Source organism: Eschrichtius robustus, chromosome 19 (genome assembly GCF_028021215.1).
Source record: "Eschrichtius robustus isolate mEscRob2 chromosome 19, mEscRob2.pri, whole genome shotgun sequence".
In the NCBI taxonomy this organism is placed as follows: domain Eukaryota; kingdom Metazoa; phylum Chordata; class Mammalia; order Artiodactyla; family Eschrichtiidae; genus Eschrichtius; species Eschrichtius robustus.
Window position 1 is genome coordinate 63,427,491 of NC_090842.1, and position 22,940 is coordinate 63,450,430.

The 22,940-nt window shown below is 52.6% G+C and overlaps 1 protein-coding gene across 2 annotated transcripts in view; it reads left to right on the forward strand.

The window, feature by feature from the left end:
- The first annotated feature begins 8,273 nt into the window (after positions 1-8,273).
- Positions 8,274-22,940, forward strand: part of MYH14 (myosin heavy chain 14) — an 87,566-nt gene continuing 72,899 nt past the window's right edge. The window contains exons 1-8 of one of the 2 annotated variants that reach the window (XM_068527447.1): positions 8,274-8,681; positions 13,524-13,680; positions 16,699-16,726; positions 16,854-16,956; positions 17,636-17,659; positions 19,244-19,336; positions 19,710-19,773; positions 22,409-22,507. In XM_068527447.1, the coding sequence (XP_068383548.1) occupies positions 8,274-8,681; positions 13,524-13,680; positions 16,699-16,726; positions 16,854-16,956; positions 17,636-17,659; positions 19,244-19,336; positions 19,710-19,773; positions 22,409-22,507 (976 nt within the window). The remainder of the gene's footprint in view (positions 8,682-13,523; positions 13,681-16,698; positions 16,727-16,853; positions 16,957-17,635; positions 17,660-19,243; positions 19,337-19,709; positions 19,774-22,408; positions 22,508-22,940) is intronic. The other variant, XM_068527448.1, reaches the window with a different exon arrangement.

A 22,940-nucleotide genomic window follows, 5' to 3' on the forward strand; every position in this document is an offset into this window, starting at 1 on the left:
ATAAAGAGCTTAGAACTGTGCCTGGCACACAGTAGGCATTCAGTAAATATCAGCAACTATTAATGTGCTTAGTACAGGCATCCAGCTCATAGAACACCCTCAGCAAAAGGAAGCTCAATATTATCCTTTGGTGATGTCATCAGTTACGCTATAGATTGAGCAGAATGAATAACATGTCCAGTTTAGACCCTCGGTTGGAATGATGACATCACTAGTTGCCAGGTAGATTTAATCCCAGAGGGTGTTGATGACATTACCAGTTACAAGACAGAAAATGGTTAGAATGTGCATGCCAGAGGCTTCCTTCCTGTTTGAACTTGTGTTGTGTCCCAGGCCACACTCTTCCCTGGGGCACGTGAGATTTTCATCTATTTGAGCCTCAGTTTTCTATCAGTCAAATGCAGATAATAAAAGTATCAATGTCATAGGATTGTTGAGAGAATCCAATGAGTTAAATACATACAAAGGGCACAATGTCAAGCACACAGGCGGCACTCAATAAACAGCAGCTCCTGTTAGCCTCACGGCAGGAAGCTTCCATGGTAGACACTCTGGCCAGAGTAACAGGTGCTCTCCTCTCTGTCTTGGTTAACAGCACAGACTCAGGAGCCTGATCTACTGCAGTCTGAGCCCAGATCTGCCATCAGGAGTAGGTGGAAGACCCTGGGCACATTGCAGGACTGTAAAGTGAGGTAATGACAGTGTCAACTCATAGGACTGGCATGAGGAGGCATTGACATGATGACGGTCATGTTCCCAGCACACAGTCAGGCTTCATACCCGTGAGCTGTGTTATCACTGAGGATGTCCTAGGAAAGGTCCTCCCCTCCTTGGAACTCAGTTTCCCTGTCTGCAAAGAAGTGGGCAGTGGCCATGGCAATCTCAAAGCTTCTTGCCTACAAGGACTCACCATTGCCATTGCTGAGCAAATGCGTTGGGAGTTGGATGCTCTCACTTGTGTCTGCTCTCAGCCCAACTCCAGCTCTCTCCTTCTGTCTCTTCATTTCCCATCTCTTACCTGTCTATTTTTCCCTTTCTCTGGCATCTTTCCCTTGTTCTGGACTTTCTCTCTCTTGTTTCTCTCCTGCATGCTATCAGAAGGCCATTTGTAGAGCAATAAATAACAACAGTAATCATAATCATAATTTGTTTATTTAGTCTTTCCCCGAGGCCAGGACTGCTCTAAGTTCTTTGCGTGTATTAACTCATTTAATTCACACAATACAAGGACTTGTTACTATTGATTCAACAAACACTTATTGAGCGCCTACTGTGTGCCAGGCCCGGAGGAGCCAGCATGGAGCAAAACAAAGATCCTCACCTTTGTGGGGCTTACGTTCTAGTGGGGAGACAGAAGATAAACAGGTAAACAAGTAGAAAAAAAAACACCAAACAAACAAACCTCTACTAGTGCTATGAGGAAAAAAAAAAAAAAGCAAAGTCAAAGGGAGAGACAGTGATGAGGGGAAATGTTTTCTACAGAATGGTTAGGAAACACCTCCTGAAGGAGGTGACATTGGATCTGACCTGAAGACGTGAGAGGGAGGCAGCCATGCAAAACCTGGGGGAAGAAAGATTCCTGGTGAAAGGAACAGCCAGTGCAAAGGCTCTGAGGCAGCACCATGCCTGGGGAGTGTTGGTGGAATTGAGGAATAGCCAGAAGGCCTGTATCACTGGAGCTGAATGAAGGGGAAACAGTATCACACAGGGCCCCTGGGGACCACATCATGCAGGGCTTTGTGGGCCATAGTGAGGACTTTTGCTTTTACTCTGAGAAGGAGCCATGAAAGGTGTGGAGCAGAGGAGGGGCACAGTCTGAATAAAGTTTGACAGGATCCCATGGACAATAGGCTGTGGGGGGAGGGGGAGAGGGAGGTGAAGGTAGAGGCAGAGAGACCATCCTCCCCATTTTACAGATGCAGAAATAAATGGACCCTCACAAAAGGCCAGCAAAGCGGGCTCAAGCCCACACAGCTGTTGAGCAGCAGAGCCAGGTTGGCAGGCTGGCTGGGACTTGAGTCCCAAGCAGCCACCCCCACTGCCAGCCCCGCTGCTCACTCCTCCTGGAGCCTGAATGTACACCTGTAAAATGCGGACACAGCTAGTGGTGCAGGGCTCTCCAGCAACATGCTAGCTTCGGACGTGGGCACCACCTCGGGGTTCAGTGGAGCCTTCACTCTGTGACCTTGGGAAGGTGCCTACCTCTCCTGAGCTTCAGTTTTTCCATCTGTAATTTGGGAAGCATTAACTAACGTCTGGGTGTAGCCTGGTGGTTAAGAGCGCAAGTTCTAGCGTCAGATTTGGCGGGATCTGAGTCCTTGCTCTGCCACTTGCCAGATCCATGACTTTCCGCAATTAAACACCTTCTTTCTAAGCTTCGGTTTATCTCACCTGGAAGATGAAGATCTTAACAGCACCAATTCCAAGGGGTAGTTGTAAGGATTAAATGAGATCATGCAGGTAAAGCGCTTAGCACAGCTCCTGGCATACATCGGGCACTCAATAAATGATCATTATTATTACTGACAGTAATGCCCACACCTCTGGGTGGGTGAGAGCCTGGGAGAGTGCCTGGTGGTACGCGGCCGGCGTTCGACAAAAGTGAATTCTCTCTCCCTTCCCTCATGCCCGCCGGCTCCCGGGGGACCCAGGCATTCCGGCCTCCGGCCGCCCCCCCACGCCGACCCTTACAAAGGCCCTCATTCATGCCTCGCGCACAAAGCGGCCCATTCACCCGGGTCCCTTGGGCTTCCCGCCCCTGGCCGCCCCCCGAGTCTCGCCATTGGTCTCACCCCCTGTCTGTCAGACTTCGGGTCCCGCCTATGACCGCGCCGCCTAGCTCCACGCTCCGGCGCCGTTCTTTTCCCACGGCTGGCACACTCCGGCAACTTCTGATTGGTCCCGCCCGCCAGCCGCTCCTCTTGATTGGCGGGCACGAACCTCGTGGGCGGGTCCATAGCTTGTCGCAGCGGGCGCCGATTGGCCCCTGCTGCGCTTGTGTGGGCGGGGCTTTCATGGCTGGCCCTCCTCTCTTTCTCCCCAGGCCGAAGCCTCTGGACGGCCCTGGAAGCCGGTGAGTGCCCGGGGTCCGATGCCCGCCTGAGGCGGCGATGTGGGACTGGGCCCGGGGGAGACTGCAGCTTCGGGGCTCCGGTCGGGGCTCCGGAGGCCGGCGCGGGCTGCGGGGGAGGGGCGGTGACGCGGACACTCACCTCGGGCGCGCAGCCGGACGGCAGCGGGGGTCGAAGGGAGGGGGGTGGGGCGGGGCGCCTACACTCCCCCAACTCGAGCTCCTACTATGTGAGAGGCCGGGTCGGGGTCCTCGCTGGAGCCCCAGGCCTACTCCGCAGATGGGGAAACTGAGGCTCGCTTTGGGACCTTGGACGCTTTAATACCTGAGTCATTGCCTTCAATCCCCCGCTCCCACATGACAGTGTCTCTATTTTCACGTGTAAAAATTGCGGACCAGAGACAGGGATCATCATGACTGGCGGAACAGAGGGGTGGGGAAAGACATCTTTGAGCCCCCACGGTGTACTTGGGCGCTTTTATTTTTATAACTAAATAATTACCTTTAATTATATTAACTCGAGATGGGTTATATTGTACCCATTTTACAGGGAGGGTAAAACAGGCTGGACAGAGGCGGTGACTGCAGGGGGACAGGGTTGAGGACAACACTTCAGAGACCAACTGTGTGCTGAGTTCCTTAACCTTTTTAATCCCACAGTAGTCCCCCAAGGAAGGCTGTAGTCTCTAATAGATGGGGAAGCAGGTTGAGAGAATTACCAGTTGGGAGGAGGAAATTGACATCTTTGAGGACCTACTACACGTTGCTCTCAAATCCCCTCTTTAGAATGACAGAAAATGGTCTGGGCTTGAATCCCATTTCTCCCTTTTACTGACTGTATGACTTTGAGCAGTTTACTTCGTTCACCTCTCCATGCCTCAGTTTCCCCATCAGAGAAGTGGAGATTCTGAGATCATTCTATGAATTTGGACAGCTGTTCTAAAAGCAGGAAAACAAACACCCGGCACATGGTAGGTGCGCTTACCACTATTTAGTCCTCAGTTCACTCCTGAGAGGACTGAAGCTCCAGAGCCTAGAAAAACATTTTGTCGTCTTCTTTGGTACTCCTAGTGCTCTCTGTGGATTGTGTGGTCCCATTTCCAGGGTCGGGGAAACTGAAGTTCAGCGAGATTAAATGATGTCGTGAGGCATTACTTGTTTAAGCGCTGGGCTGGGCACTTTCTCCCACATCGGCTTATTCATTTCATTGGCCTCAATTCGCGGAGAGGAAAGCCGATGCCCAGAAAGCTTGAGCGGGATGTGAACCCCCGGAGTCCTCAGCCCTCTCTGCCGCGGGTCCTTGACCTTTGCTCGCCAGAAGAAGGAGGGGCCCCTGGCACTGCTGCTGCCGCCGCTGCCGCCCACCTGGCAACAGGCTTATCCCCGCCTCCCGCCATCCCCCTGTCTAGAGCCTTGCAGCTCCAGGACCCGCCCCCTTCCCAAGCCGGGCAGGTGCTGGGTGACATCAGAGCCGGGCTCCCTCCCGGTGACGTGACGTGGCCCCGCCCCGCGCTGGACCGCGGAGGTAGCCGCACCTGAGAGCTCGGAAGAGGACGGGGGATTCCCGTGCCCCCTCCCCATCTTCCCGCTTCCTGTACCAAGCCGGCGCCCCCCAGGTAGCCCCGAGGATCCGCGGTTGAGGGGACAGCTACACGGGCACTTGGGTCTCGGGGAGATGGGGGTTGGGCGCTGGGATTCCGGGATCTGAGGAGAGGCGCTGGGGGGCCAGGAATCCCAGGTCTGATTAAGGACGGCTCTGGGAGTCTGGGCTCCTAGGTCTGGAGGGAGGAAGGCACTGGGGCCAGGACTGTGTGTCTGGGAGCCTGAATTTGTGGGTCTTGAAGGAGGAGGGGGCTGGGGACCTGGAACTCCTGGGTCTGGGGGCCCAGATTTCCGAGTCTGGGGGCAGAGAGGACCCCTGAATCCAAGCACTAGACTAAGGTCAGAGGGCCAGATGCCAAGGGCCCCAACCCCTACCGCAGGGGCGGATCCCTGGCTCCTTTTCCTTTCCAGCCCAGCAGTTTCTGCCCCTCCCAGGGCAGGTGCTTTCACCTGCGCTGGTGACAGAAATGAGCCCTGGCAAAGGTGTTCCAGCAGGCTAAGGAGGGTGGGGCTGCCAAAGGGGCAGGCCCACTTCATCAGAGCTGTTATCAGCCCTCAGAATCTGAATGTCCCAGGCGTCCTCAGCTCTAGCCCGCCTGCAGTAAGGTGAGGGGGCTCGGACTCATGGGTCCAAGGGAGGAGGGGGCTGAGGGTTCCGATTCCTGGATCCTGGATGAGTAGCCTGCCGGGGGCCCAGACTCCTGAGTCTGGAGGAGGAGGGGGCTGGGGGCCTGGACTCCTGGGTCCAAGGGAGGAGGGACTGGGGGCCCAGATTCCTGGCTCTAGGGAAGGGAAGCATAGGGCTGGGTGATTGTAAAAAACTCCCAAACCCTTCCTGGTCAAAGGCCGCAGGCTGGAGAGGAAGTGGGTGGGGTGAGGGTGGGGGTAAAGTCCCAGGGATGGGACTTGGCTGTGAATGGATCAGGGCCGCACGGTAGGCCTGGGGTGAGCCTGGGCAACTTGGGGCCTGGGGAGTGGAGAAATGGTATCCAGCGGTGGGAGAAGCCTGCTGTTTGAGTGCAGGGGCCTTGGGTTTGAGGCCCGAGAGCATCAGGACCAAATGAGAGCATCAGGACCAAACGTCACGGGGTGGGCTGGGGGCCTGGGACTGCTGGTGGTGAGGAGAGGGTCTGGGGGAAAGAGGGACATGTGGCCTGGAGCTGAGTTTCCGGGTGAGGCGAAGACAAGAGCCTGATGGGACCAGATTTAAGGATGCCCCAAGAGGAGCTGGGTGTTTGGAGGGACTTCTCCAGGGATATGTCGGAGGTGGGGGGGCCTGGAGGGCAGAGGCAGAAGCACCGAGGTGGAGGAGACAGAACACTGGGGGGTTCCTGTGACAGGGGTGGCGGTGGCCAGGCAGTGATGTGGCCGTTTGAGGCAGTGGGAGGGAATAGAGGCCGACTTTTTTCCTGACCTGTGCTTAGACTGCTGTAGAATTGCCGTGGTCTGTTCACTACTGGTCTGCAGCCCCTTTAAGGGCGGGGAGGGGTCTAGCACAGGCTGGCTCCCCCAGTGCCTCCCCTATCAGCTCACAGCTCATCTTGGGTTCTGACTGTCTGAGACTAGAACTGTCCGAGGCTAGATCACCCCCAGACCAGGAGCTCCTCAAAGCAGAGCCCTGTCTGACTTATCTCTGGGTCCCCAGACTCACTCTGGGCAGAGCCTGGTACTTGAACAGCCTCAGGGAATGTTGAGTGAATGCAGAAGTGAATGAATGGGGCCAGTCTCCCCATTATAAAGAGAAGGAAGTCAGGTCACAGGGAAGGAAGCCACTAACCGAGGGATGAGATTCAGGTCTGTTCTGGGTTACACCAGAGGTGGTCAGGGAACCTAAGTTACAGAAATCAGATTGACACCCTCCTAGGGCTCACATCTATGAGGTCAAGGTCCTCATCACAGCACAATCTGACCCCTTTGGTCCCTAATCTTACCTTACCTACCACCCTCTCCGCCTGGATCACCTGGCACCAGCCACACTGGCCTCTCACAATGCCACAGACATACAGGCACACACCTGCCCCAGGGCCTTTGCACGGAACTATTTTCCCAGCCTGGAATGCTTTTCCTCCTGACGTTCCCCTGGCCTGCTTCCTTCATCTCCCTCAGATCTTTATTCTGATGCCACATCAAAGAGACTTTCCCTGGCCACCCCAATTAAAACTTCAGCTCCCCTCAACCCTAACATCTCCTGTTCCCTGCTTCATTTTTCTCCTTGGCATGTATCACCATTTAACATACTATATAATTTACTTATTTATCTTTGAATCCATCTCCTGGGATTAGAGCAGTGCGAACTCATACAAATACAGTGTCAGCCAAATGTGTAATTTAAAAATTTCTGGCCACATTAAAAATAAAAAAGTAAAAAGGAACAAGTGACATGAATGTTAATGATATATTTTATTTAACCCAATATATCCAAAATATTATCAGTGCAATATGTCATCAAATGTAAAAAACACGAATGAGCTTTTTGTTGTACTGGCTTTGAAACTGGGTGTATGTCTTATGCTCAGAACCCACCTCAGTTTGGATTCTCCATTTCAACTTTCCAGTAGCCACACAGGGCCATGGCTCCCGAAATAGCCAGAGCAGGGCCAGAATGTAAACACCTTAGGAAGGCGGGGATCTTTTTCTGGCTTGCTTTTGGCTATATGGCTGATGCCTTGAATAGTGCCTGGCTCACAGCTTGGCTTATTAAAGAATTAATTCTCAAAAATTTATTTCTTTGAAGTATAGTTGGTTTACGATGTGGTGTTAATTTCTGCTGTACAGCAAAGTGATTCAGTTATACATATATATATTCTTTTTCATATTCTTTTCCATTATGGTTTATCACAAGATATTGAATATGGGTCCCTGTGCTATACAGTAGGACCTTGTGGTTTATCCATTCTATATATAATAGTTGGCATCTGCTAATCCCAAACTCCCAATCCTTCCCTCCCTCATCTCCCACCCCTTGGCCACCACAAATCTGTTCTCTGTGTCTGTGAGTATGTTTCAGTTTTGGAGATAAGTTCGTTTGTGTCATATTTTAGATTCTACATATAAGTGACATCATATGATATTTGTCTTTGTCTGACTTACTTCACTTAGTATGATAATCTCTAGGTCCATCCATGTTGCTGCCAATGGCATTATTTCATTCTTTTTTTAATGGCTGAGGAGCATTCCATTGTATATATGTACCACATCTTTATCCATTCATCTGTTGATGGACATTTAGGTTGTTATTAAAGAATTATTAAATCAGGGATTCCCTGGGGGTCCAGTGGTTACGACTCGAGCTTTCACTGCTGTGGCCAGGGTTCAATCCTTGGTCAGGGAATTAAGATCCAACAAGCCACGTAGTGGGGACACACACATACACACACACACACACACACACACACACACACACAGAATTATTTAATGAATGAATGGATAGAGAGGTGAATGGGTGGAATGAGTAAAGAAAGATCTGTGGATCCATTTTGCAGACGTGTAAGTGTAAATTGAGGTCTGGTGGAGAAAGGCAGTGGCGACTGCCTGGGGGATCTGGGGTGGGGACGGAGCCCCGCCTCCCCGACCCTCACCCTCTGCTCTCTCCCTGCAGACCATGGCAGCAGTGACCGTGTCGGTGCCCGGGCGGAAGGTGCCCCCCAGGCCGGGCCCAGTGCCCGAGGCGGCCCAGCCATTCCTGTTCGCGCCCCGTGGGCCGGGCGTGGGGAGCGTGCCCGGGGGCTCGGCCATGTCCCCGCAGGTGGAGTGGACAGCACGGCGCCTGGTGTGGGTGCCTTCGGAGTTGCACGGCTTCGAGGCGGCGGCCCTGCGGGACGAGGGCGAGGAAGAAGCCGAGGTGGAGCTGGCGGAGAGCGGGCGGCGGCTGCGGCTGCCGCGGGACCAGATCCAGCGCATGAACCCACCCAAGTTCAGCAAGGCCGAGGACATGGCTGAGCTGACCTGCCTCAACGAGGCCTCCGTGCTGCACAACCTCCGCGAGCGGTACTACTCCGGCCTCATCTATGTGAGTGGCCTCCTTCCCCGGGAGGGCATTGCCCGGGGTGTGGGTCTGGGTGTCAGCACCACAACTTGAACCAACCTGAGGCTATTTATAATCTTTATCCCATGTCGTATGACTCTGCCTACACTTACTTGCCACATGATAAACTATTGCGTATCAAGAGTGCCTCAGACCCCATTGGGGGCGTCCTGTAATATTATAGGGTAGGTGCTCCTTATTATTTTCCTTAAGTTAAAAAAATTCTGAATCCTCAAACATAACACATCCAAAGGTTTTGAGAAAGGGATATGGATCTGTAGTGATAATTAATGGGAGCCACTGAGTATGGAAAACTGCCTGCCTGGCTCTGTGCATTTGTTTCCTTTCATCTTACAAATAGTAGAGTGTTTTATACCTAAAAGGAAACTGAGGCCCAGAGAGATTTAATAACAATAAAAACTAACATTTATTAAGCATGTACTAGGCACTCTAAAATATATTGTTTCAATACATTTGCACAATTAAAAAGCATTTTGTCCCCATTTTACAGATAGAGAAACTGAGGCACAGAAAGGTCAAGTTCCTTGACCAAGGTCACCCAGTTGGACTTGGCAGACGTGGGTAGTCTGGCTCCAGGCCCCACCACTTTGCTCTGATGCCTCTTGGGATTAAGACGGGATTGATGATAGTGATGTCGACTATGGTCTAGTCTCTGTTAAGCATTCACTGTCTCACGTTAAAAGCAAACAGGTGGAGTAGGGCAGCAGTTCTTAACTCTGCTTCATGTTAGAATCACGTTAGGAATTTTTAAAAAATACCAACGCTCAAGCCCCGCCTCACCCCATTTAAATCAGGCTCTCTGAGGGTGTGACACTGGTCTTTTTAATAAGCTTCTAGGGTGGTTCTAAGGGACAGCCAAAGCGTTATTCAGAGCAAACAGGATTAGAGAGAGTGACAAGGAATGTGGAGAATAATAATGAGCAATAATGATCATGGGTGGCTAGCAAATGTTTATCCAGCACTTGTGATGTGCCAAGTACTGTTCTAAGTGCTGCATGTGGGTTATCAGCTCACTTCTGGGGCGGAGCTTGTTCTTATCACCTGATGTTTCAGGAATGTTAAGTGACTTGGGTCCCAGGTCACATGGACATGAAGGATTTGAACCCAGGCAGCTGGCCCCAGAGTCATGCTCCGAACACCAGCTTAGAGGGCTGGGGTCTCACTACCTTACTCATTTCAACTGACCCCACAAGAAGAACTACAAAATACCTCGCTAAAACCCTAAAAGGAAAAGTGCTGGTTTTATATTTTTTTAAAAACCACAAAACTTTAATGAGAGTAATAAAAGAATATTTCAATAAATGATGAGATGTATCAAAAAATAAAGATAAATAAACTGGCCCCAGTATCCACCCCATTAGGGGTCACAAGCACAAGATTAGAATATTTTTTATGAAATCTGATTCCTGTTTGGGGAGGAGACTGAGGTTGTGAGAGGGCCAGTGGCTGGCTCAGGGGCCCTCAGCTTTTGGTGGCAGGGGTGGGATTTGAACTGAGGGCTGTCTGGCCCTGGATGGAGTTGGCAGCTTCTCCAGGCTGTACTGGGCCCTTATAATTCCTCACTAGCCTTTGCGAGTCCTGGGAAAGAGACCTCTGTCCAGGCCACTCCCCTGGACCTCACCAAAGACAAGGGATCAGTGGGGCACCCAAAACACTGAGCCACCCTTTTCCTGTGAATAAACACTCTGAACCCTCACGGCAACTTTGTAAGGTATCTCCTATCATCCCCATTCTGCAGGTGGGGACACTGAGCCTCAGAGAGGGGCCAGGATTTGGACAAAGCCCCACCAGCTACAAACCAGCTTAACTGGGATTTGAACCCAGGCCATCTGACTGCAGACCCTACATCCTATCCACTGCATTAGGAAGATTATTGAGAAAGTTCAGGGGAAAAAATGGTAAGGCCTGAGCTAAGGCTATGGCCCGAGAGCCAGAGAATTGGGACCTGACAAATGAAAGTGAGATGGAAGATTCCAGAAGCCCAGACAGGAAGCAAATAGGGCCTTAACAATAATCATTAGCAATTAGTGAGGGCCTGCTTTCTCCATCAGGAGCTGTTCTAAACTTCTTTCCAATACGATCTGTTGACCCCCCTCTCCACATAAGGCTGTGAGGTAGGGGTTATCACCTCCTTTGTCCACGGCTTGGAGAGGAGAAGCCATTAGCCCAGGAGTAGCTAACAGCTAACATATTAAGCACACACAGGGAGCTCCCTGGAGGCCCAGTGGTTAAGACTGCAGTGGCAGCGCAGGTTTGATCCCTGGTCGGAGAACTAAGATCCTCGCATGCTGCGCGGCAAATAGATAGATAGATAGATAGATAGATAGATAGATAGATAGATAGATAGATAGATAGCATGCACAGGGCTCCAGGGCCCACGCTGAGCCCTGTACTTGCAACGGGAACTTGCGGATGGCTCCCAGCAGCCCTCTGTGGAAGCGCTGTTCCAGTCCCTGTGTGATGAGAAAATGGGACCCAGAAAAGTTAAGGTGCTTGCTCAGGCCACGCAGCTAGAAGGTTCGATTCAAGCTCCACCTTGTTCGTCCTCGGGCCCTGCTTAATAAATACTAACTGGCCAACTGGTGATGGGAAAGGTAGCGCTTCCCAGTGCAAGGAGTGGGGGGCATCCGGGGTTCTAGAAACCCAGTTTCTGTCGCTAATAAGCTATTTGGCCTTGAGTGGCTCAAGGTCTCGGTCCCTTCACTGGGATGCTCGGGGCAGGAAGGGAACCCATCTGCCGGGCACTGGCCATGTTCTCTGCTCCGTGAGGCACTGGAAGATGCATGGTGGCGTGCCACTCTCAGAATCCTTCTAGACTGTGGGGGGGGGGGGTTACAGCTCCATTTTACCAGGACTGGCAACTGAGGCTCAGAGAGGGCAAGCCCCTCGTGCTAAGTCACACAGGGCTCGAAACCCAGGATGACGTGGCATCCGAGTCTGAGTGAACTCTTAGCTTTCAGGTGGGATGGGAACGTGAGCGTCTTGGGACCCATGACTGGAGTGCCTTTTATGGGGCCCCGCCTCGGGCTGGCTGGTTTTTATTCATTATCGTCCTTAATCCCCACAGCCTCTGTAATGAGATGGGGAGGGTTTCTGAGGGAGAAAACCGAGACTGTGGGGAGAGTCACGGGGCTGAGGAGAGGGGGAGGCAGGGAGTTGCACCCGGTGGGTCTGCAAACCGAGACTGTGGGGAGAGTCACGGGGCTGAGGAGAGGGGGAGGCAGGGAGTTGCACCCGGTGGGTCTGCCTTCAGAGCCCCGAGGGCTGGGGCAGCCACACCAGACCCTTCCAGCCAGGTTTTCCACAGCTGTGCCCCGGCCACTCAGGTGTCCCCGACCCTCTCTAGGCACACCAGCCTCTGCCCTTTGCCCCCTGGCCTTGGCAGCCAGCTCAGGTTCCATCTGGGGTGTCGCCCTGGCCACAAGGTATGGTTGGCAGGAGGGGGCTGAGATGGGGAGTGGCACGGGTCGGGGAGGCTCCTCTGTCAGCCAGGAGTGGGGGCCTGGGCGCCAGCAGCCATGAGATACCCTCCCTGGGAATGTGGTCCGGCCGCACTGCCCTCGAGAGCTCCTGGGAGCTGCTGGCAGGGAGGGCAGACACCCAGCAAACCGGTTGTTCTGCTCTAGACTGGCCACCCACCCTCCCATCCTTAAAAGCTTGGCACCTGGGAGCCGGGCAACCTGTGGTGGCCACACCCTCGCTCTGCTTGAGAAGCTCTAGCCATCTGGGAGCTTAAAGCAGTTCTGCTACCAACCAACAAGTAACCAGCTAGCCATTTAACTAGCTAAGTAGCTAACTAGCTGGCTAAGTAGCTAACTAGTTTCACAGTTAACTAGCTAAGCCCCTAAGCAGCTAACTCTCTGCTGGATTAGCTAGCTTAGTCCAGCTAACTTAACTAGTTAGCTCTCTGGGTTGGTTTAGCTAGGTGATCAGCTAGCTCTCTAGCTGTCTAACTGCCTCTATCCATCCTAAGTGCGTCTTATCTACCCGAGGCTCTGTCCAAGCTGGAACAGTTCTTAAACCTTTACAGGGTCCTGCACTCAGGCCCAACAGCTGTGTGGACAAATTCAGGGTGTCCATGAACTTGGATGCAAAAAAAAAAAAATTACATCTTTATTTTCACTCACCTTGAGAACCTGTTTAGCATTTCCTCCAATAATAAGGAACCACCAAGACGGTCGTGGAAGCAGGTCCTGTGAGTCTGTTATGAACAGAAACTGCAGACATGCTCTTGTCGTGTTTCAGCTGCTGCAGATACCGGGAGCACCTTTCCAGAAATGTTCTATGTGTATTCAGGCAAATTCATAAAAATATTCTTCTTGCACCCCTTTCAATGCAAACAGTTCTTACCTTGTCTCCTTTCCGTGATAATGTTTTGGAGATAGTTCTCTACCTGTATACAGTACACCGAAAGCATCATAGGAATTCATTGTATGACCGTGCATCCAGATTGTCTCCGGTCTTCCGCTGTTTTAAAAATGATGCTACAGATGAACTTGCACATGGTCCTTTCACGCATGTGCGAGTCCAAGCAGTGACAGGGCTACAGAGCCTACATTCTGTCTCTGTGTGTGAATCCTCATCCGTACAGCACCTTTGTGCAATTTGGAAAGCTTCTTTTCAACCATCAGCCTGAAACTGTGTGTAACAAATGTTCAAATCTACATTGTCGTGGTGTGAATGGCAGCCTCTTTGCCGGATGTCCTTGTGCAGTGCACAACCTGCCCAGCTGTACACGGCAGCCCCATGCTGCCCTCTGGGCCACAGGCAGGCAGCTAGCTGAGGCCCTCTCCTTGCCCACTGCAGACCTACTCCGGCCTTTTCTGTGTGGTCATCAACCCGTACAAGCAGCTTCCCATCTATACGGAGGCGATTGTGGAGATGTACCGGGGCAAAAAGCGCCACGAAGTGCCGCCCCACGTGTACGCAGTGACTGAGGGGGCCTACCGAAGCATGCTCCAGGGTGAGTGTGGGGCTTGGGCTGCTGGAGGTGCCTCTTCAGTGGGGACTGGGCTGGGGGTCAGGATCAGATGACAGGTCAAGGATTTCAGACACTGTGAGGCTTCTTTGTGGGGCAGGAGGTAACACAAATGGAGGGCCGAGTGGGCAAGGCTCTGGGTCCTACCAGACAGGCCCCTTTTTATCTGTCTCTCTGTTCACCCCTTCCCTCAACAAGTCTCATTTGGGACCTCACTGTTGCCAGCTCTTGCAAAAATTCCTCTTGAAACAGTGATTCTTAAGAGTGTTCATTCATTCATCATTTATATTGTTGACGTGATCTACATTGTCATGGGTGAATGGCTGCCCCTTAGACGATGGGCAGCATGGGGTCGCTGTGTACAGCTGGGCAGGCTGAGCACTGCACAAGGATCGTCAGAGGGGCTGCCATTCACCCCATGACAATGTCGATCAGTTCTGCCAAAATTCCATAGTTCCCATGTAGTATTCATACTGCACTCATTAGATATTTATTATGTATACATACATACATATATATATATATAAAATACCTGCAAATACCTGCGTTATGCACTCAAACATATTTATATATAATGTTTTTATAGTCACATTATAAATTTGTATTTAGTCAGAGGTAACATTTTATTTGGTTATATAATCTGTTACATATTTTTTATACTAGTTAATATAACTTAGGAATAAATGTTCAAGAAAATAAGAGTGCCTACTCTGGGTCAAGCACTTTTCAGGGATGAACACATTTAACGTCACAGCCACCCTATGAAGGAGGTGTGCTCGTTATCCCTGGTTGCCAGATGGGGAAACTGAGGCATAGAGCAGCGCACTCACTGCCCACCGTCCCACTGGTGGGTCAGTGGCTGAGGTAGGATTCGAACCCAAGGCCCCCAGCTGCTGCTTGTGTGTAGGTCACACTGTGTATCATGTCCTCATCCTGGGCTGGGCACTGTGAGTTTTGACATGTGACCCTCCTGGATTCTAATACCTGACCCCGACTCAGCCTCTTGCTTGCTGTGTAACCCTGGGAAAGTGGCTGTCCCTCTCTGAGCCTCAGTTTCTTTTTTTTTCTTTTTTTTGGCCACACCATGAGGCTTGCAGGATCTTAGTTCCCCGACCAGGGATTGAACGTGGGCCCCAGCAGTGAAAGTGCCGAGTCCTAACCACTGGACCACCAACGAATTCCCCCTAAGCTTCAGTTTCCTCAACCTGTAAAATGGAGACAATAAACTCCAACTGAACAGAATGTAATTCATTCAAGAAACTTCAATTTGAGCCCCTACCGTGTGCCTCCTTGTGCTGAGCATGTGAAATTCAAAGACATGAGAGCAAGATTCTGGATCCCAGGTTCAGCCCTGGATACAAAACAGGCCACAAAACTGTATTATATACTAGCTGGTATATTAAAAAAAGATTGTTTTTGAAGATTCTCTCTGAGTTCTGACTATGGCCCTGTGAGGTAGGGGCTGTTTTTTTTTTTCTGGCTACGCGGTGCAGCTTGTGGGATCTTAGTTCCCCGACCAGGGATCAAACCCAGGCCCCTGCAGTGAAAGCACCGAGTCCTAACCACTCTGCCCCATTTTTCAGATGGGGAAAGTAAGGCACAGAAGACCTCAGAGACTGACGCAAGGTCACACAGCAAGGCAGGGAGGTGGCTGGGCCTTGAACCCATGTCCATAGCGCTCCCAAACCAGGCCGCTAACTCTGAGGCCCTATTGAATGCAGCCCTGTCTCTGGCTTAAAACCACCCAGAGACCTCCTGCCCTCCTTAAAAACCATCCAGACCCTTTAATCGTGGTCTCCAAACCCATCTGCATCATCTCCAGCTCTGCCCCCTCCCCCAGCCTCACTGGCCTCCTTGCTGTCTCTCAAACATCTCCAACTTGGTCCCACCACAGGGCCTTTGCACTGGTTGTGCCCTCTGCCTGGAATGCTCTTTCCCTGCTTCCTCGTCCTTTAGGGCTGAGCTGAAATAGCACCTTTTCTGAGACGCCTTCTGGCCCTCGACCCCTCCCCTCAGTCACTTCTTATGACTTTAGACCAGGGCTTCTCAATCCTGGCTCTGTTGACCTTTGGGCCTGGATGATTCTTTGGAGTGGGGGGTTGTCCTGTGCATCATAGGATGTTAAGCAACATCCCTGGGCTCTACCACTAAGGCTTGTAGGACAACCCTCCCAGGTTGTGACAACCAAAAATGTCTCCAGACATTGCCAACTGTCAAATCCTCATTTTTAGTTTATGGGGTTTTGTTGTTGTTGTTGTTTTATTTGTTTGTTTGTTTTGCTGTGCTGCATGGCTTGCGGGGATTTCAGTTCCCAGACCAGGGATTGAACCCAGGCCATGGCAGTGAAAGCCCAGAGTCCTAATCACTAGGCCACCAGGGAACTCCCCTAGTTTATGTGCTTTTATCCCCCACTCAAGCGGATGCTCCCTGAGGGCAGGGACCTTGCAAATTCCCACTGCCCTCAGTGTCTGACGCTTAGTAGGTGGTCAGTGTGCATTTGTGGAAGGGTTGTGTCGGGCCCAGGGTGAGCGCAGGAGGAGATGGTGAGGACTGAGCTGTGCTCTCTGCCCTCAAGTTGGGCAGATGACCCACCAATGGGCCACCGGTCACCATAACTACCATTCTGTGGCCTGTTTTCTATTAGAGGCTGAGCCTGGGGTCCAGGATCTCACTCTCATGTCTCTGAATTTAACACACTCAGCACAAGGCAGCACACAGTAGGGGCTCAAATTGAAGTTTGTTGAATGAATCACATTCTGTTCAGTTGGAGTTTGTTGTCTCCGTTTTACAGGTGAGGACACAGGCTCAGAGAGGGGTAGCTGCTTTCCCAGGGTCACACAGCCAATGAGAGGTTGAGTTAGGGTTAGGTATTAGAATCTAGGAGGGTCACACGTCAAAATCCAAGCTTTTCCTTAGCCCTTGGGAAGGATTTTGAAAAGAGGGTAGCCAGTGTCTCGCTGGAGAAATCCTCCCAGGTGACGCATCCCCCTCTGTCCCCTACAGATCGTGAGGATCAGTCCATTCTCTGCACGTGAGTAATCCTGAAGGACTTCCTGGAGGAAGTGGGGTCCTGGCTGGGCGTGGCTCTGCTTGGAATGGGCGGGGCTTACCTTGGAACATTGCTGACCCTTTTTATTTCCCTTTGTGCCCCCCCTTAGCGGGGAGTCTGGGGCTGGGAAGACAGAAAACACCAAGAAAGTCATCCAGTACCTCGCCCACGTGGCATCATCACCAAAGGGCAGGAAGGAGCCGGGTGTCCCGGTAAGTGACCTGCCTTGGGACGTCCTCTGGACCCTGCCACCAGCAAGGCCCCCTCCATCTCAGGTTCTGCTTCCCCCCATAACTAACTCCCTGCCTCCCTCATGGAGGGACACAGTTGTGGGCCTTCTCCTGGCTGCCCATGCCCCCTGTGTCCCTACTGTGTGCCTGATATAGTGCTGGGAGCAGAGACACAAAAATGTGAAGGCCAGTCCTTGGCCTCATTGGCCCTTGGAACAGCACCTGGCGCACAGTAGGTGCTTACATTCCAGAGCATCCACTGTGTGTCAGGCCTGTTTAGGTTCCAGCAATGCCCAGGTTTACTCTATAAGTGGGCATTTATATAGTACTAGTCCCTTTGCTTCTATTACTGTAACACGCCAGTGAGGTGGGTGTGGTCTTCCTGCGTTAAAGACAGGAGACCAAAATCACAGCTGGGGTGAGTTGGTTGTCCGAGGCCACACACCCAGGAAGGGCTAGCCTGGATTCAAACCCCGGGTGCTGCGGGTACCCCACCGACGCCACCCCGCTCCGCATGGCCAGTTTCCCCAGCCCCTCGTCTCTCCGCCTCACCCCACCCACCACCTGAGACCACCAGTTCACCTGTGTGTCTGTCCACGTTCCATGTGCTGTGTCCTGGTCCGTGTCCCGGTCCGTGTCTCGTGTCCTGTGACTTCCTCAGGCCTCCACCAGCACCGTGTCTTATGTGAGTAGTGGGGAATCACCTCGAGTCCTGTCACCCCTAATAGCACCTGGGTCACCCCAGACCACAGTCTTCCTGGCAGACAGGGCCCCCTCAGGCACTGATGGTCACCCCTGCCAGGAAGCCACATTGCCACTTATGGCAGTCCTGCTGTGTGCACGCCCAGCCCCACACTGTCATTTCACACAACCCTACTGTGTGCACACAGGCCCCCCCCCCCACCCCACTGTTGCTTATGGCAGCCCTACTGCATGCACACACCTAGGGCCCATGCTGCCATTTAGTGTGGTCCTACCGCACATGTGCAGACCCCAACCACACAGCCGTTTCTGTTAGCCCTACTGTGTCTGTGCAGACTGGCCACAGATCCCAATGTGAAACAACCCAGAGGCCACAACTACCATTTATTGTTGATCTGCTAAATATATGTAGACAGAGCCCACAGACACCACGAGTTCACACAACCCACAGACCCACACTGACAGTTATGGTAGGCTTAATGTGTACACCCAGCTCAGGCTAGTGTCTGAGGGCTCACAGGGCATTTAAAGAAATAGTTGGTGTCTTTGAGAGCCTGGCTGGGAAAGAGGGGAAGGGGATTGCTGTTGACTGAGCACCTACTATGTTCCTGGCTCTGACACCGAGGTGGCTGTAGGGAAGTTCAGAATAAGGTCCCTACCCATGGGGGTGGGGGGAGGGATAAATTGGGAGTAGGGGATGAAAAGATGCACATTACCGTATATAAAATAGATAAACAACAAAGATTTACTGTATAGAACAGGGAACTATATTTAATATCTTGTAATGAACTATAATGGATAAGAATCGGAAAAAGAAGAATATAGGTATATACATATATATGTATAACCATATCATTTTGCTGTATACCTGAAACTAACACAATATTATAAATCAACTATACTTCAATTTTAAAAAAAGGTTCCTGTCTTAAAAAAAATAAAAAATAAAAAATCCCCACCCATGGATCAGCCTGACTGGGGGAGGAAACTACCAAACTTCCAAACAGTTTGAAGCACTTTACTTACATGGTATAGATTTTTCTTTAATTCTGCAAGTGATACATGAGTACATATTCACTGTAACAACAGCAACAACAACAAAAATCAGATAAAGTGAAATTCCTCTTTCCTTCTCTCAGTCCTCCTTCCTTGGAGTGTCTCATGCTGTTGACAGTTCGGTGTGTATCCTTGCAGACCTTTCTCTAAATGTTTACAGACATGTGTCTATCCCTATAGAAATAGGAGTCTCGTTTTGTGGTGTGCTTTTCCCTCAATTTATTTTTTATTAATGGGATCACACTGTAGGTATTTTCCTGCAACTTGCTTTTTGTTTTGTTTTGTTTCCACTAACAATGTATCCTGGAGATGTTTCTTCACATGTGTTTCCTCGTTCCCTTCACAGTAGACTGAAGGGCAAGACCCAGATGCGGGAAAGCGGGCACACACCCGGACACACAAAGGCCCCTCACACACAGGCACTCAGCCAGCTGTGACACAGACCCACCCCCCTTACAGCTGGGCCAACCCCGCTGCCCCCACTGACACGCCATCCCCCGCGCCCCTGCAGGGTGAGCTGGAGCGGCAGCTTCTTCAGGCTAACCCCATCCTGGAGGCCTTTGGCAACGCCAAGACAGTAAAGAATGACAACTCCTCCCGATTCGTGAGTGCTGGGGGAGGGCGGTGCCTGGGCCTGAGTCAGTGAAACAGGAGCTGGGAGTTTCGGAGGATGGTGGAGGGGAGGCAGGATGTGTGGGTCTGTTGAAGGAGGAGGGGCCTGGGGGCCGTGACTTCTAGGTCTGAGAGATGAAGGAGCTGGGGACCTGGGTCCCGAGGAAAGAAGTCAGAGGGGCCTGGACCTTGAATTCCCCTGGGAACTGCCCCCCCCCGAACTGGAACCTCATGATTGGAGTGGGGTTCAGTGGAGGGAGAAAGCAAGAGGCAGCCCTGGCCCTGGGAGGGGTGAGTGTGGGTTGGCGGTGCTCTCTAGGCCCGCGGGATCCTTGGCTAAGTCCCTCCGCCCGCTCCCCTCGCAGGGCAAGTTCATCCGCATCAACTTCGACGTTGCCGGGTACATCGTGGGTGCCAACATCGAGACTTGTATCCTCACCGCCCGGAGGGGTGCCTGGTGGGGGGGACGAGGGGTGGCAGCCAAGGAGGGTGGCTCTTGGGATCTCACCGCTTACGGAAAACAGGCGTCCGCACTCGCCGGGAACCCTGGCTCCCTGCAGCTCAGAAACTGTGCCTCAGTTTCCCCCTCTGCAGAAGGGGAAGGATCCTAGAACCTCAGGAAGGGGCAGAGGCAGCACCTCCACGTGAAGGGAGGAGGGCAGGGCCTCCCGGAGCTTTTAGGAGAAGGCCCGGCCAGCCTCGCTATGGGGCGGAGGGTCGGCTATGACTTCACCATAGAGAAAGGTCGCGAGCGCAGGCAGCAAAAGGGGAAGGCGCGTGGGGCTGAGTGGGGGGGGGGGGGGGCGGGCAGCGCCAGCTTCCAGAGGCCTTGCCCCGTGGAGTCACACGGGACGTGCTTAATTCCCAGGTATGCCAACACGTGTGAAATGTTTTCTACCAGGCACGCTCATCAGAGACTCTGCGCCCAGGGTTTTTTACTGGGGGCTGATCACCTAGGCACTCTCTCCCTGGCACGTACCCAAATTCCAGAGTCCCCGAAGGAAAGCAGGTGTTCAGAAGAAACCATGTTGTTTTGCACAAACAGTTTAGGTGCAGGGGGCCCCTCCTATCAGCCAAGGAAGGCTGGGAACCCTCCCGAAATCCAGATTCCCAGACACCAGCCAGAGGCGGGCCTTGCAAGCCGGCTAACTCAGGCCAGCTGTGTCAAACCTTTCCCACACATGCTCGGGAGGAACTTAAGAGATAAAACCCAGAAGCTCCAGGAGTGCAGAGCTTAAGAGAACGAGCGAAGAAATCACACCCACCCGCGTTCGAATCCCAGCTCTGCCACTTTGAGGCTCTTGAGCACGTGATTTGACCTCTCCGGGCTTCAGTTTCCCCCTCTGTAGAAGGGGACGGATCATAGAACCTACCCTGGAAGGGTCTGAAGTGAGGCAGGTTCTTAGCATGGCCCCTGCCACATCGTAAGCACTCAAGCATGAGCTATCTGGGAATTCCCTGGCAGTCCAGTGGTTAGGACTCAGCGCTTTTCACTGCCGAGGGCCCGGGTTCAATCCCTGCCTGGTCAGGGAACTAAGATCCCACAAGCCGTGTGGCACGGTCAAAAAAAAAAAAAAAAAAAAATATGAGCTATCATTATTAGAAATGAATGATTAAATTAGCACTGTCCTTATAATGTTAATATTGTTAATAATTATTCATTGCAATGTGGATGATATTCATAACAAATCATATCCCCATCCCCGGGGTATCTAAGCTCACTGTTCCCCCCGGTAATCTGGGGGAGGGTTGAGAAGCAGTGTGTCAGTGAAGGGTTTTTCCTAAGAGGGCTTAGGGAGTAAGGAAACCGGGATCTCGCTGTCAAGCAGCTGGGCCCCATGGGCTCTGCTGCCACCTGGTATCTTCTTCCTTGGGCTCGAGGCCTCATGTCCCCTGCTGCCACCAGCTCCTGATCCCCACTGTTCCTGCGGCCCATCACCCCTCTGCATCACGGTTCCTACTCACACAACTTCTTAGAGCTCACAGCTCTCCCTGTCCCATCCATCCTGCCATCCCAGGCCTCCACGGACCCCGGGAGTCTTCTCTGCCTGCTTCCAAACGCTAACTTTCTCCTTTCCACATGCCACATCCAGTTGGGGCTGCCCCCACCAGGCACGGCTCTCCTGCCTGGCTGTCTCTGCCTCGGGGCCGATGACCAGCCTGTGGTCATTGGTGCTCGCGGGGCAGGTGCCACCCCCGGGGTCAAACAGATGGATCCCGGGCTTGGCCTGACCCCTCACACCAGCATCAGCATGTCCAACATTTCTTGAGGGTTTACTGCGTGCCTGGCAGTGTCTTGAGAACTCTCCATATGTTAACTCAGTTCCTCGTCTCTGTAACCCTGTGAGGCAGACGCTGTTATCATCCCATTTCACAGAAGGGGAAAACGAGGCTCGGGGCTGTCATCACCCAGGGTCGCACAGGTCATGCATGCTCCCTTCACCCCACCTTGCCCTGTGGGACCTCCTCCCATGGGTCCTCCCCGTCTCACCCAAGCAGGTTAGCGCCCCAGGGTTTTGGGTCAATGGTTTGCAGTCCATCTTGGGCGAGGCTCCCCAAGGCAGGTCCTGCATTATGACAGTTGTGCAAAATATGTGCTCGGTGGTCCATGAGTGTAGGACACAGACGGCTACACCAATTATCAGGTGTTTTATTTTCCTTTAAGGCATCTCGCCAATTTTCAGTGTGTAAACGTGCCATGTGGCTTTCCTAGAAGGGAGAAGCTGAGAGCCCCAGTAGTCATACGGGGAAACTGAGGCTGGGAGGGTCATGACAGCAGGAGGTATTCTTATCCTTGGTAGTGAAAAACCAGGCACAGCTGCAGTGTTTGACACATAATAACTCATTTACCCCGACAGCACCTCATAGACTCATGGACGGGTGTTAGTATCGGGCCCCTTGCACAGATGAGGAAACTAAGGCTCGAGGCTTAAGTGACACAAGTCCAAAGCCACTGGTCCAGTTAGCGACCAGGTCGCCGGCCGGGGCTATGAGTGACTCCACTGTTCCACGGGATAGCCGGGGGGTCCCCTCCATGCGGCACCTTGACTCGCCCCCCACCCAGACCTGCTGGAGAAGTCGAGGGCCATCCGCCAGGCCAAGGACGAATGCAGCTTCCACATCTTCTACCAGCTGCTGGGAGGCGCCGGGGAGCAGCTCAAGGGTTAGTGTCCGATGGCTCCCCACCCCTCCCCGGGGTCTGGGTGTTAGCCGCGTGTGGACCCCCCGGGGTGGAGGACATGGGAGGCACTAACCTTTGTCAAGCACCTGCTTTGTGTCAGGCTCCTGCTGGGTGGTGGATTCTCTCGCCTCCCGGATCCCACCGCCCCTGGTTTCTGCCGCCTCTCGACTCCTGCCACCCCCAGACTCTGCTGCCCTCTGGTTCCCGCTGTCTCCCGGGTCTTGCTCATGCCGGCTACGTGGCCACGTGTCTCCTGCCCACACACTTCTCTCCTGAAACTCCGGGTCTCTGCTTACTCCAGCGGGTGCTGTAACAAGTCCAGCTTTGCCGTCTCGTGGTTCCCGACGATGGTGGTTTGCGTGGCTTGTAGGCTCCTGCTGCCTCATGGCTCCTGCCTGAGACTCCTCCTGTCTCC